The 15,300-nt window shown below is 44.6% G+C and overlaps 1 protein-coding gene across 6 annotated transcripts in view; it reads left to right on the top strand.

Moving 5' to 3' along the window:
• Positions 1 to 615: 615 nt before the first annotated feature.
• LOC106838413 (zinc finger protein 660) overlaps positions 616 to 15,300 on the top strand; it is a 30,495-nt gene continuing 15,810 nt past the window's right edge. Inside the window, exons 1-6 of one of the 6 annotated variants that reach the window (XM_070493611.1) lie at positions 824 to 959; positions 2,498 to 3,039; positions 6,777 to 6,942; positions 8,626 to 8,717; positions 9,023 to 9,149; positions 11,047 to 12,469. In XM_070493611.1, the coding sequence (XP_070349712.1) occupies positions 2,617 to 3,039; positions 6,777 to 6,942; positions 8,626 to 8,717; positions 9,023 to 9,149; positions 11,047 to 12,469 (2,231 nt within the window). In that variant the 5' untranslated portion in view covers positions 824 to 959; positions 2,498 to 2,616. Of the gene's footprint in view, positions 960 to 1,079; positions 1,283 to 2,497; positions 3,040 to 6,776; positions 6,943 to 8,625; positions 8,718 to 9,022; positions 9,169 to 11,046; positions 13,291 to 15,300 lie in introns of those variants that run through there. The other 5 variants (XM_070493605.1, XM_070493610.1, XM_070493606.1 and 2 more) reach the window with 5 other exon arrangements.

The following is a 15,300-nucleotide window of genomic DNA, read 5'->3' as shown; positions in this document are numbered from 1 at the left end:
ACTCCCCAAGAAACCAGTTTCTTGGTATGTGTCATTATGTTTGTATAGTGCTTAACAGGACATGTCAAGGCTCACAACTTACCTCACTTAATCCTCCCAATTCTGAGGCGTAAGCAGGCATGGACTTCTTCCATTTCACAGATGAAGAAACTTAAGACTCAGAATGGGTGAAAAATGCCCTGGGCATCACATACAGCGTAATAATAACTGACTGAATGCTCGAGCTATGCCAGGCCTTTTGTTATGTAGCGTCTGTATCTTATGCCTTTCAGTGCTCATAGTCCTGTGAGGCACGCCTATGCGCGGCGTTTTTCTGAAGAAAAAACAGTTTCAGAGGTGGGGTATCTTTCCCAAGGTCACCTGGAGGGGAAGGGGCAGAGCTGGGGCGCGTCAGTAGCCTGGACTTTGAATGGTCTGAGAGGCGCATGTGTGCAGGCTGAGGCCTCAGGTGAGGCCCCGCCCCCACTCCCGTCGCAGGTGGCCCGGCCCGGTCCAGGGGACCGCAGAAGCGGCGCCCAGGGTCCCGCCAGCTTTCCTGGGTTTGGGGGCGCGCGCGCCCACCTTCGCGACAGAGACTTCCGGGATCCTGGAGGGGCCGGAAGTCGGGCTTCTGTCGCTTCCGGCTCGGCCATTGTTGTCGCTTCTGCCGGCCGCGGAGGTGTCCCGCGCCAAAGGGTCGCCGCCGCGGCGCCCCGGTGCCCCGTGGAGGCGACTAGGGGCGGGAAGGGAGGCGCTGCCGGGGCTGGGGTCGCTAGGCTGGAGCCGCAGCCGCCTGCAGCCCAGGTCGGCGACGCCAGGCGAGCCCACGCTTCGCCCCCGCGGCCGGCGGCGCGGTCCCTCTGTCGCACAGAAGCCGCGAAATATAGAGCCGCCTCTTTGTCCCAACCCCCTGGCCAGCCGTGCCTGGCACGGAGCCGGGCACCTGCGGGTACAGCGATGAACAGGGCAGACGTAGCCAGGTGAGCCGCGCCGCAGAAGCCTGGTTTAACGCGAACTGTAGATAGATGCTGTCCCAGCCTTGCGTGCCGGCGGAGACAATGCGGAGCGTCAGAAGTGGGTCAGACAGTCTCGGAGTTTCAAACGTGACGCGTGACTTGGAGACGCCAGAATCTAGATGAGATAAGCTGCTGAGCGTTCGGAACAGAAAAGGAAGTAGTAAAATGACCAGAACTTTTCTACATGGGTGGGATCTTAGAGCCGATTATTTTTAAGTACATCTTTGTGTTTTTAAAAAAGTTGAAGCCTGGAGACAAGTAGCTTACCCAGGGTACCGAGATGCATGGTGAGTTGGCACCGTAACGTAGATGCCCCAGTTACTAGTAAGATGCTGATTTTCAAACAGTTTTACAATACATAAACTGGATAAAAGTTTTCCCCCCACTTCAGTATCAGGTAAATGAATCACATTCGTTTGTTTACCATATATGTGCTTCTGCGTGCTGTGTACACACACATATGTACAAAAATGACTGGGAACCAGGCCCTGCCCTTTGCGTCCTCTGAGAAAGTCGGGGAGACAGCCGTGTAAACCACGAACACAGTGTGACAAGTGATCTAGCAGAGGTTTGAATGAAAAAGGTACTGTGGGCTCACTGAGGCAATAACCACGCTTAAGCCTGGAGAGACCAGGAAGACTTTCTAGGGGTGGTGGGTTGAGTAGAAAAAGATCTGGCATTTTCTGACTCCATCGGGTTCCTTTCCTTGGGTGGCAGTCCAGTAGTTTGGAGGGTGTGAGTGTTGAGTTGTACATAAACTAGTTAAAATACAGTGTTATAGTGAGAGATGCAGAGAGGGAGAGTACCAGCTCTCTTCCTGCATGGGGGAATCAGGAAAGCCTTCAAGAGGAAATGGCATTTGTTCTGGGTCTTGACCGATGAGTAGTAGGAGTTTGTCCAAAGTTGAAAGGAACAAAAAAATCCAAACAAGGAAAGAGTACATGTGGATTTTAGCTGTATCTCCGAAGCTTTAGTCCCAAACTTACTTTCTTGTGCATCTCTATCACAATAGAGAGGAGTGGAAGAGTTTTGAGCATGCACTTCCAACATACGTTTATATGTAAATTAAGGATATGTACTATTTTACAAACTTCAAAGCACATTATAAAACATACACTAAATAGGAGTTACAAAACAACTTAGCGTTTTCTTAGCAACCTTTGGATTGTCTTGCATATCCCACATTTGGAGATCATTGCTGTCTTTCTAGCCTGGGTACCTGGGGAGAGTGATAGGGGGTGTGGCTAGAACAGAGGCCTGAGGCCAGATTGTGAAGGGCTGTGAAGGCTAGGCATAGACATTCAGGTTTTATCCTGTAGGTGATGGGAGCCACTGAAAGTTTAAGAAGGGAAGTCACTTGGAGAGATGCTTAGAGAGAGTGCCCTGGTTGTGCTTTTTTTTTCCGGAGCTTTGCTTTTTAACTCTCGAGGTGGGGGGAGTCTGTCGTCAGCCTGGGGCTGAACACTCTGGAAACTTTGATTTCTCTCTTGATATTTCTGTAGGTGATACTGCCATCCTCCCACACCCCCAACTCTGAAAAAGAGTTCCTGAAATCTGAATTACAGACCATCATTTTAATTGTACAAACTGCAGCTGAAACAAGCTTCTCTTTGGGGTCACAATGGCCACCCAAGGCAGGGGAACTTTGGGCCTCATCCCCAGGAGTGCTGTTCTCCAGAAGCAGGAGGGGCGCCTGACTGTGAAGCAGGAGCCAGGAAGCCAGACCTGGAGGCAGGGCTGCAGTCTCCAAAAGAACCACCCTCCTGTCTGTGAAATTTTCCGGCTGCACTTCAGGCAGTTATGTTACCACGAGATGTCTGGGCCACAGGAGGCACTGAGCCGCCTCCGGGAGCTCTGCCGCTGGTGGCTGATGCCGGAGGTGCACACCAAGGAACAGATCCTGGAGCTGCTGGTGCTGGAGCAGTTTCTAAGCATCCTGCCAGGGGAGCTCCGGACCTGGGTGCAGCTGCATCACCCCGAAAGTGGTGAGGAGGCTGTGGCTGTGGTGGAGGATTTCCAGAGACACCTCAGTGGACCAGGAGAGGTGAGCAGTTGAGGCTAGAATGGCATCTGGAACCATTCTCTAGTGCTTGGGTTAGCCTGGGAATAGGCATTGTCCATTCCCTAGGCTGTAGGCTAGTTTGCCCTTAGGATTCTTGAGCCAGTTCCGTGGATAGAGGGGAAATAGTTTTATCCTCCAAGCCATAAACAAAAATGCAAATACTAGTGCTTGGGTTAGCCTGGGAATAGGCATTGTCCATTCCCTAGGCTGTAGGCTAGTTTGCCCTTAGGATTCTTGAGCCAGTTCCGTGGATAGAGGGGAAATAGTTTTATCCTCCAAGCCATAAACAAAAATGCAAATACCAGCCAAGCTCTCTGAATCATTTTGTGAAATACTGTCTTGTGAGCCTAGCTTCAGCCTGGAGATTTACATAGCACTCCAGGCAAGCAGAGGATCTGCACGCTGGTTAGAATGGGGGAGTGTTGGGAGGAGGGGTAGACTTTTGGGTATGCTGATAATATGGGCCTTCATTGGAGACATTCTCATTACTCACTTCCTCGGACTTCTCAGAGTCAATTCTCTTCCTGCCTTTTAGGTTCCTTGAGAGGTGACTGTTCTGGCTCTCATAATCATTTCTTCCCTTTCTAGCTTTCCAAACCCAACTGAAGCCTTTTTACCTCTTTAATTCTAATTTAGATTTTCCCTATTTCCTGGGGTTCCGTCAAATTTAAAGCTAAGATAATGCAAATTAGAGAAAAAAATTGGAGAATCAGCAGTGTGATAACAGTGGGAAATCTGGCTTCTAGGACCACAGGGCTGATTAGTTTGGTGACTGTGTATTAGCCAGAGAAGAAAAACCAGGAGGAAATTGTATATATTATATATTTATATTATTGCTAGAAAATGACTTAGGTGATTGTGGGAGCTGGCAAGGCAAGTCTGAAATCTGTAGGGCAGGCTGTCAGGAAGGGCAGGCTGGAACTCTCACACAGGCTGAAGCTACTGTCGTAGGCAGAGTTGCTGTTTAATGGAACTTTCAGCTGTGATTTTAAGGCCTTGCAACTGATTGAATCAGGCCTATCCAGATTATCTGGGATAATCTCCTTTGCTGAAAGTAAACTGATTATGGATTTTAATGACATCTACAAAGTACTTTCACAGCAGCACCTAAATTAGTGCTAAATTGACACATCAAAAGACCATCACACTATGGATAAGTCAGTTCTTCCTGGTGAGTTTCAAATTGCTCCCTTGTGACTGAGCAGAGTGGCTTAGGGTCCCCTCTACTTTTGCTCCTTTGTGCTTTACCAGGGAAAGCCAGTAGATGAAATTTCCCAAGTACCCAGCATATCATTTTATTCAGTGCTTTTAAAAAAATGATTACATATCTATGCCTAGGGAATCAATTCCAGTTGATTGGAGTCCTAAGGCTAGACTTTTTTCCAGGAGTACTAGCCAGTGCCCACTTGGCATCATTAAACCCATTGCCAACCATTATTTCCTTGTATAACACACAGTAATAAACACACAGGAATATATCAACCAACATCAGGGTCTAGAGAGCAACTAGGCCCAAGCAGCTAAAGAAGTGTTTACAGTGCCATTTAGTGAGGAGGGTGGAAGGAGGATTTCCCGCCTTCTTTTGCTTAAGCAGAAGAGAATGCTCCCTCCATTAAAACTCAGTCTTTTATCCAGGGAGCCTCAGAAAAGGGTGACTGAGTCACAAACCCACAAGAGTGACTGATAGTTAACAGTCAGGGCAGCTGAACAGTCACAGCTCCAGCCTAGGAGTGGGGTCCTTGGACTCCATTTCTTACTCTGCCACTATTACCAGCTTAAGTTTTTTGACATGAATACATGAGAACAGGACTGTCTCTCCTAGCATAGCCTCAGAAAATGTGTTTATGGCTAAATGAATAAACAAGCTTTTACATGGCAGTTTGCCAGGAGGAGATTAAGGACTGTCAGGACAGATCGGAGTCATCCTGCTCAGCAGGAGTGAGCATGTGCATGGGTGCACATTGGGGCTGGGGAGGGTTGTAGAGTAATCCCTGCTGGGCTGCAGAATTGTGCAACTTACAAAGTGTGTTCATATCCTGTATCTTATTTCAGCTCCTAGCAGGCTTACAAAATACACAATTAGTAATCATTACTTCCATTTGACAAATGATGTGAGCACAGAACGGTTAATTGAGTCATCTAAGGTAACAGGGCAAGTAAGTGTTCCCTTTGTCCATGAGATTTAGCCAAAGTGGTTGTTGCCAACTACCATTAAGTGTGGGAACCAGGATTTTCCATCTCCCTAGGTTCTAAGCCACTAGCTTCTCCCTAGTGTCTTGCTGCGGAATGCCACCTTAAAATGAAAATTGAAATGGGGTTTTTATGCCTGCAAGAAAAGGAAACTTATGAGTCCTAGATAATGAACAGGAACTGTATCAGGATGTAATTATTGGTGAATTACAAAGTTGTGACATCACAGTGCAGTTAAGTTCTGTCTTCTGACAGTACCCACAGCTGCTGTATTTAAGAGCTGTAATTCCAGTGGAGTTACAAGAACCATCCAGTGGAAAGCCTGGGAACCACAGACCCAAGGGAGCCTCCTCGTTTTACCACTGCCCTGGAGAGATATACACAGACTGAACAGGGCAAATCCAGCATAGTTTATTAAAGGAGAAGTTATTTTTACCTTATGCTGTACTATGTATATGCCAGAGTAGGTGAGCTTATAAATGTGATTTATTTAGATAATGTTTTAGGTTATCTGCTCCAAGTGCTGATAAAAATAGTAACCATGAGATTGTGAGGAGCTGGTTTAATGACAACAAGCAAGGGTTAGAAATAAAACGTCTTTGCTCTGAGATATTCTCAAGTTCTCTAAAGAGTGGTGTTATATGATCTTATTTGACTTTTTAATATAAATTTTGGGGAGAGATAGTACATATTGAAAACTGAGTTGCAGGTAACCCTAAAAACTCAGAAAAATATCAAGAGGAAGTAGGTCAGCCAATATTAATTGAACACCAGCGTTGGGCGAAGCATTGTTCTAGGAGCTGGTGATCAAGGTAGAGTTCTTACTCTCAAGCTTATATTTCATTGGGGAAGAAATAGACAATAAAGGTATAAATAAGATAAAGATTAATACATGCTATCGAAAGTATAGTCAGGTAATTTGAGAGAGAGTGACTGTCCTTGCTTCATCAGTGTGCCCAGGGATGGCTTATCTGAAGAGGAGACACTTTTGCTGAGAGAAATTGGAAAAGCTCTCTTGAGGTTTGTCAGCCACTGTTCAGGGCTGTTGCTTCAGCTGTCAGCCTCCGTAGTGTTATTTGTGCACATACAGGTACACACACCCATAGTTTTTTGTTTCTTTGGTACTTCTGATTGGGTTCTTTTGTAGGCTAAGGCCCTAGGGAGTATACTGAATTGCTGTCCTGGCTCCTTTTTCTAGATGGTTCTTCATAAACCAATTTCTGTCTGAAGAACTGACACAGTGTGGAAGTGGTTATGTAATTTAGTCTTCAAGCTCCTACCAAGAGGGACAGCAGGGGAATGACAAGTAGCATTGCAAGCGGTAGATCTGCTTTGACAGTTTTTCCCCCTGTAGGCTGTACTGGTGGGTGTGGAAGGACACTCTGGCTCTTCTTTTCCCTGGCTTTCTTTCTGGGGGCTGTTTCTTAGAGGTTTTGGGTACTCTTTTGAACCCAATTGTATTTTCTTGTCTCTAGGTTTCAGCGGTTTGGGGTACTCTTTTGAACCCAATTGTATTTTCTTGTCTCTAGGTGTCAGCTCCAGAACAGGAACAGGAAATGCATTTGGAGGAGGCAACAGTCCTGGGTGCAACAGAGGACTCTCCTACCTCATCCCTCAGTGAGGGTTCAGCCCCTGGAGCCCACCTGGAGCCTCCTCATGACCCAGGGGCCTGCCATCCCACCAGTGGACGCTCTGGTACTCACCTCTCCAGCTCTGGCCTCAAATCATGCCTCCCTTCTCTCTTCCAGAGTCTCCTTTCTTTCATCTCCCACCGTATTGGAGTCCTTCATTGCACTGCCCTCTCTCTTTCTTCCTTAGTGACTTTGTGTGTTTGTTTTGCTTATTCTCTAATCGTTCATCTATTTAGCAAGTTTTTGTCAAGCACATGTCATGGGAAAGGCACTGTTGAGGACCAGAGAGAGATAGTGCACTGTCACAGCTTTCAAAGAGCTTGTTATCTAGTTGGCAGAGAGTCAAACATATGTACAAGAAGAGGCAACTTGATGAGATACATATGAGTGATATCTGTTCCCAATCACTTGGCACCATCACAGATGCACAATATGGACATTATAAAGGGTGAGCAAGATCATTGTGGGCTGGAGTAGGTAGGGGTTGCTTCATGAAGGAGGTAGCAGTGGGATTGGACAGTGAAAAATGGGGGAGAAATTTGAAGGGAGAGAAAACTGGTAGGCCCCGGGGCAGAGGATATAAGTGAAGACTCATAAGTGGGAGTTCCTCGGACCCTGTTGAGGCGTCAGGGAAGACTGTATTTGGGAGCCTGGGGTCTGTTTGTAAGGGCCTTAGGGTGGAGACCAGGAAGATTTTGGGGGACAGAGGATGATATGTGAGAAAGAGTATTTCAGGAGGATTACTCTGGCACATGCGAGCACTGTGGATTGAATGGGGAGACTGGTGGCTGGGAGCCTCAGTAGGAGGCCAGTGTGGGAGAACAGATGTGAGGCAATTATTGCCTGAGTGGGGTCAGTGGAATGGAAAGCAACAGATGTGACAGACATTGTGAAGGAAGAATCCATGGGACAATGGGGAGGAGAGGGAATTAGAGGGTTTTGGTCAATGTCTGAAGTCATTGAAGGAACTTGAGAAGTCAGGAAGGGAAGATGGCGAGAACATACCTTTTACACACTGAATTTAAGGTGTTGTGGGATCCCAAGTGAAATGTCTAATAGGCAACTGGAAGCTTGTGACAGCAATCTAGGAGAGAACTGTGAGAACTTAAGAGCAGCGTTAAAGCAATCAGAGTTGGTGAGATCTCTGACAGAGAGAAGGGAAACTCTGAGGCCTGAGTGCCTGGAGTGTCCGCACTGAGAGGGCAGGAGAAGGAAGAGAAACCAGGGAATGAGGGGCCAGAGTGTGAAGGGGAAATCAGGCTAGGCTGGTGCTAGGGGAGCCATGAGAGAGAAAGTAGTCAGAAGTATAGCTTCTAGTTTTAGTATAAGTGCTGCCAAAGTGGGAGGAGGGGGGAGATTTGTAACTATGCATAGTGATGGACGTTAACTAGACTTTTTGTGGTGGTCATTTCACAGTATATACAAGTATCGAATCATTGTATTGTACACCTAAAACTAATATAATCTTGTATGTCAATTATACCTCAATAAAAAAAAAGGGATGGCTTCCTTCAGAGAGGTTGAAGAGAGTGAGGGCTGGGGGGCCAGTCCTCAGTATGACCTGGGTCCTTCTACCATACCCCCCAGGAAAATTCACAGCACACATAGGATAAAGCCTTTCTGGAAAGGGCATGAGACTCTGTGTGTGGAGTTGCCTGGGCTCTCTTGAGTCCACTGGGTGGGATACAGACCTTGCTGGAGCCAAGGGCAGGGCTTGTCCCACTCATAGCTTTCTTTCCTCCCTCAGCTCAACAGGCTTCCCCAATGCCTGCCCTTCCCCAAGCAGGGAACTTAGGAGACCAAGCAGCAGCAAGTGTGCTTCAGATGGTCGGGCCCCAGGTGAGCTTAGTCCTTTCCGTCTTTCCTGAGTTCCCCGGTCTGTGACCCTGGATAGCTAGAGCTCAGCTTCGGTGCTCTGGGCCATTCTGAGATGTTCCTGTGGCTTCCCTGCCTGATTGCTTCCCCTGGAGCTGGTCCCGCCTGCTGAGTTCACAGACTCTATCTTGCCCTGGTCTTGTCCTTTTAGATGTGTCATCCCAGCCTCTGTCCCTCTGCCCCCACTTTCCCCACCAGGACCCTCACCCGGTGCTCTCAGTAGCCTTCAGGCTGGGAATATCCTGAGCAATAGAAGCTTGTCGTTCCAGGGCTCTGCAGCATACGAGTTCCTGTGCGTGGACTATACTCAGAAGAAGCGGAGAGGTCCAGCAGTCAGTCAGAGAGCCCTGTACCGGAACGTCATGCCAGAAAATCACTGCAGCGCGGCCTCCCTGGGTAATGCTTCTGCTCCCCGGTAACTTAGAGTCTGCAGCCTTTGCATTTTCTTTGCTGTATTCTTTTTCTTTGTTAACTTGTATTGTGAAAAATGGCAAACAGACAAAGTAGAGAGAACAGTATCCTGAACCTTTCTGCACCATCACCCAGCTTTAACAGTTATCAGCATTCTCTTTCTTCATTATTAATTGACCCAGGGTGGTTTTGTTAGTTTGTAGTTGTAAGGAATAGAGAGCTACTCAAGTTATTGTAATTATGAGCTGTGTTACTTACAATAAGGCTAAAGAAATGGAAACCCTGAACAAACTGACCAGCTGGCCCAGAAACAGGGCCTTGTGGGACTGAGCCTTGACCCAGGGCAGCTCAGCAGCCTCAGCAGCAACAGCTGATGACATTTAGGCTAGTGTTGCACCGGGAATGTGACTCAGCTGCTCCCTGCATATCTGTCTTCTTCTCCCACTGCTCCCCATTCTCTTCACTCTGAATCTTTTGCCCCTCACAGCTCCTTCTTAATGACATTCTCTGTTCCCTAATCCTTTCTGCTTGCTGTGGCTCCCAATGGTTTGGCTTCTCTTCATACATCATTTCAGCTTGAGCTCCTACTTGTAAAATTCCTTCATTTTTCCCTACTTCCAGTTCAGAAGTTACTTCAAGAGGGGCTCCAGGGTGGTTCAGCCATTAAATCTCATCTCTGGGCAGAACTTTGGCCCAGGCCACAGCAGAGGCTGATGACTAATCTACAGGAAAGCTACAGTTTGGTCTAGTGCTTGGCCCTGTCCAGTCACCTGTCATCCATCACGGGATGAGCTGGGTTGCTTGGCACAAAGCATGGTTGCTTCAGCTTCCCCTTCAGGAAAGACTGGAGCAGGGCAGCTTCCTGGAAGCGGCTTGTTGTCAGGGCAGTTTCTGTGATTGACAGGTCCAGGACAGTAGCCTATTCTGGAGAGGGTGGGCTTAGGAGTCAGGGACCCACACATGCACAACTTGAACGTACTAAAGTAGTAGCATGATGTTTGTAGCCCTGATTAAGATGTGATTGAAAGCAGCCAACATTTTATGTTTAGCTATGACCATGATTGCTCTATCTTTTCCAAGCTTTTATATTCAAAAATTCCAGAATTCAAAAGTAGATATTTAACTGTTAGTTTCCTTATGATTCCAGATTATCAAGATACTAAATTTTGATTTATGTTTGATATATATTTTGATTTATATTTCAAATTATTGATGGCTTTCTTAATTCTTGTAGGAATACTGTACTGGCTGCTATCAGTCCAGTGTCCCGGGGACTAAGGGATCCCCACTTGTAGAGCTCTGCTCTCCCTTCCAATACTTTTCCCCCGTGTTTCTTGACCCCTAGCATCTCCAAATCTTGTCACTGACCTGTCATATCAGAATCTTTCCTTTTTGTATATGTTTTCCTAATCATGTGTGCTCATGCTATTTCTCATATTTGGTTTGACGTATTTGCCACCACGCTTTCAACATCTTTGCTGAGAATTATGGAACCATACAATGTCTTGGTTGGAAAGGACCTTAGAGTTCATCATTTTACTAAGGAGACTTAGCTTCTAAGAGACTTCTGGAAGATCACGTCATGCTTTACAGTCTGGTCTCTTGCCTTCCAATTGCCCTGCTCACTTGGATGTGTTAGTTTAACATCTGTCTGTCCTGAGAGCTCTTCCTCCAACCTCCTCCACTGACCATCTTCCTGCTTTTCATCTTTCTGTCCATGAAGAAAAATATGAGCTATTTACCGTTTTCTCTCCTTTCTCAATGTGTCACCTCATTCTTTACCTGTAAATGAAGTTTTTTCAGGTACATGGAATACTGATGATTCTATTTCTTCGGTAGGACAAGAAATGAGTAAAAATTATTCTTTTCTTTCTTCTGGCAGCAGGTGAGAATAGGATGGAAAGTTCCGAGTTACCTGCAAAGCAGGAAATTTCTAAAGGTTCTGATTCATCAAATAGGATATCAGGAGGACTCTATGTGGTGGTTCCTGGAGGACCAGAAGCTGGAGATGCCTGTGAAGATGCTTTAGAGAAGCTGGAAGGGCAACCCTCAGATGAGGAAGGGAGCCAACTCGAAAGTGATTTCTTGGAAATAACACACGAGAATAAAAATAAATCTACCAAAGATGGATGTGATACATATAAGGAACTTGGGGCACATCCAAATCTGTCCTCCAGTCCTGCAGAACTTCAAGGAATTCTGAAAGGACAGAAATTCTATCGATGTGATGAATGTGGCAAAACTTTCAATCGATGTTCACACCTCATTGGGCATCAGAGAATCCACACTGGAGAGAAACCCTATGAGTGTAACGAGTGTGGTAAGACATTCAGGCAGACCTCTCAGCTCATAGTTCATCTCAGAACCCACACGGGGGAAAAACCCTATGAGTGCAGCGTGTGTGGAAAGACCTATCGACACAGCTCCCATCTCATTCAACACCAGAGACTCCATAATGGGGAGAAACCTTATAAATGTAATGAATGTGCGAAAGCCTTCACTCAGAGTTCCCAACTCATTGACCACCAGAGAACCCATACTGGAGAGAAACCATATGAATGCAATGAGTGTGGGGAGGCCTTCATTCGGAGTAAAAGTCTTGTCCGACATCAGGTACTTCACACTGGTGAGAAACCCTACAAGTGTAATGAGTGTGGGAAAGCTTTCTGTTCTAATAGAAATCTCATTGACCATCAGAGAATCCACAGTGGGGAGAAACCTTATGAGTGTAATCAATGTGGCAAGGCCTTCAGTCGGAGTAAGTGTCTTATTCGACATCAGAGCCTCCACACTGGGGAAAAACCATACAAATGTAGCGACTGTGGGAAAGCTTTCAATCAAAACTCTCAACTTGTTGACCATGAGCGAATGCATACTGGAGAAAAACCTTTTGAATGTAATGAGTGTGGTAAAGCATTCAGTCTGAGTAAGTGTCTTATTCGACATCAGAGACTTCACACAGGTGAAAAGCCCTATAAATGCAATGAATGTGGAAAATCCTTCAATCAAAACTCACACCTCATTATACACCAGAGAATTCACACTGGTGAGAAACCTTATGAATGTACTGAGTGTGGGAAGGTCTTCAGTTATAGCTCTAGCCTTATGGTACATCAAAGAACCCATACTGGGGAGAAACCATATAAATGCAGTGATTGTGGGAAAGCCTTTAGTGACAGCTCGCAACTCATTGTGCACCAGAGAGTTCACACTGGAGAGAAACCCTATGAATGTATTGAGTGTGGGAAAGCCTTCAGTCAGCGTTCCACTTTCAATCACCACCAGCGAACTCACACTGGAGAGAAGCACTCAGGTGGGGCTCGGTCAGTTTCTTAAGGCATAAATCTCCAAGACAGCAAGGAACTTTGAGTTAAGCTTTCTTTATAAGAAGGCTACTCACCCTGGTGTCCTCTTGGAACCACTAATTGAAGTGGGCATTTCCCAAATGCTTTCTGCTGGGTCGTAAAGGTAGGAGAGTGGCAGTAACAGTGCACTCCTTCCTCAGTAATGGGGAAGTGAGGACTACACATTTCATGTACTTGTAGGTTTCCTTCTTTCTTTTTTTTAACTGTTTAAAAATCTATTTCATGTCTTAGTTATATATCACATAATCAGACTGTGTGCTTCTCAAGAACAGAGATTGTATCTTACTTTTCCTGTTTCAGGTAATCCATTTTACCATTTACATCAAGCCATTCTCCAAGACTGTTATTAATTCTTTCCTTTCTGTTGGCTGTTCCCCTCCTTATCCACTTTTGAAACCTCTCTAATCTAGACCCTCATCACTTGTGCTCCTACCTAAAAACCTTTTCTTCTTCACATTTGCTAATCTGTGTCCCTCAGAACCTTTGAGATCCAGTTCATCTCTCAAAGACTTTCTTCTTCAAATGCTTCTTCATTCCTTTTAAACTGCTATTTCTTTGACCTCAGTGCTTCAAATTAGCTGGTGCTACAATGTGCAATTGTTGTTAAATTGCCTTGCAAAATATTCTCAACTTAATGCATATGTGTATATGTTCATACCAACTTACTTAGGCTCTTTGATGTTGAATATGGTGTCTGTTTCTTTTGGCATATAGATAATTTTTGTATACTAGTTGTTTAATAAATAATTTTTAAAAACTCAGCTCTCCAACTGAACCATTCTTAAATTGGGCAAGATCTCCGTCCCGCCCCCCACTAAACTAGAAGCTTCTAAAGGTGGAAGTGGCATCTCATCATAGGATATCAGATATAAAGACCTCATTGGTATCTTCTACATGTACTCTTGGAAGTCTCACTACTGTTACTTCATTGTTGGCTTCTGATAAATATTCTATTGTGTTTAGGAAGTTTCCTTCTATAGTTATTTTTAGAAGACAACATAGTATAGTAGTTAAGAGCACAATTTTGTGTCTAGCACTCTAGGTTCAGATCCTCACTCCACCACTTTCTTAGGTGTATGATCTTGGGCAAGTCACTTAGCTTCCTTGTGTCTCAGTTCTTCCATCTATAAAATGGAGCTACCTCATAGGGCTGTGAGGATAAAATTGGTTAATTGTAAGGTACTTAAAACAGTGCTTGGCACATAGTACACATTATAGCAATTATTATACTTCAAGTTTTTTTAGGATGGTTGCTAAGTTCTGTCAACTTTAAAAAAAAAATTGGTGTAATTTTATGGGTCATATCCTTTATTCTTTTTGTAATTCTTTGTGTGTGTATTTCTTTTTGTTTTTGTGAGTTTTTTGCTGAAGAAGATTAGCCCTGAGTTAACATCTGTGCCGGTCTTCCTCCACTTTACATATGGGTCACTGCCACAGTATGGCCAACAAGTGGTGTAGGTCTGTGCCTGGGAACCAAACCCGGGCTGCCAAAGTGGAGCACACTGAACTTAACCACTAGGCCACAGGGCCAGCCCCTGTAATTCATTTTTTTGACAAATTTCCAAATAATTGAAATTTCCTTGCACTCCTGGAATAAAATCCATTTGTAGTGATTCTTTTTTTTTAAGTACAAAACTAGATTTAACTTACTAAATTTTTGCTGGCTTTGCAAAATGTATTCAGAAAGTTTATTTTTCTTTTATTACTTTGGAAGAGTTTGCATAATGTGGGAATCATTGTTTGAAGGCTAAAAATAACAACCTGATCCATTTTGGGGGAGGAGGGACTTGGGAGGGACAAATCTTTAGCCACATTTTGATTTCTTCACTGGTCGTGGCCTTAGGTTTTTACCGTAGTGTGAATTGTGGTAATATGTAGCTGAAAATCATCATTTTTACTGGATTGTCAAACAGTGGCATAAATTTGAACCTAGTATTCTATAAAATGCTTTTACTCTCTTCTGTATATGTAGTTAGAGCTCCATTTTCATACATAATGTTTTACATTTTGTTTTCCTTTCATTTTTTCTGTCATGGTTGCTAAGTTTAATTTATTTTGTTTCTCTTTGGAAGTCCACTTTTTCTTGAATATATATATTTTCATATGTCCTTTTACTACCTGAAGTTGCAGAGGCTTTTCATTGGCCCCTCATTCGTCAATGATGAGGACTTTCCAGTCCTGATATTTGCCCCAAAATAGGGAAAGTGGATTTCTCCTGAATCCTTCTGTAGTGCATTTGGGTGCTGTTAAAATTGTCTATTTAGATGTCATGCTAGGTTAGTTGTAAAGTTAATTACTAATAGGCACTTCAGCAGAAATGAAGGAAAGGAGCAACTCAACATGTTTCTGATCTGGTTGAAAACCTTCTACCCAGAGCCTACTTTTTGTATCTAGCTTTCCTTTTGGCTCAGTCTTCATATTATGGATCCAGTGGAGCCTCCTTCCATGTTTTCTATCTATTGCAAATAGCTCGGTTATAAAAGAACTGAATGTGGAAAAACCTTCAGTCACAACTCAGACTTTATTTTACTTCAGTGGCTCCAAATTAGGAAAAGAACCTGTTCTTAAGATAAGTGTGAGACAACATTCAGTTGTAGAAAACATCACCAGAGACTATGCTTACAAGAAAACCCACTCATTTGTGTGTGGGAAAGCCTTGGTTATAGTTTATTTCTTGGTTGACATCAGAAAACCTACATGGGTTACAATCTGTTTTGATTTTTAGAGAGCAAGAAATCACTAATCCAGAGCTTCTATTATTTTGCACACAT

The sequence above is a fragment of the Equus asinus genome, chromosome 21, assembly GCF_041296235.1.
Source record: "Equus asinus isolate D_3611 breed Donkey chromosome 21, EquAss-T2T_v2, whole genome shotgun sequence".
In the NCBI taxonomy this organism is placed as follows: domain Eukaryota; kingdom Metazoa; phylum Chordata; class Mammalia; order Perissodactyla; family Equidae; genus Equus; species Equus asinus.
Note: the sequence above shows the minus strand (reverse complement) of the source record. Positions and strands in the feature narration are given on the sequence as shown.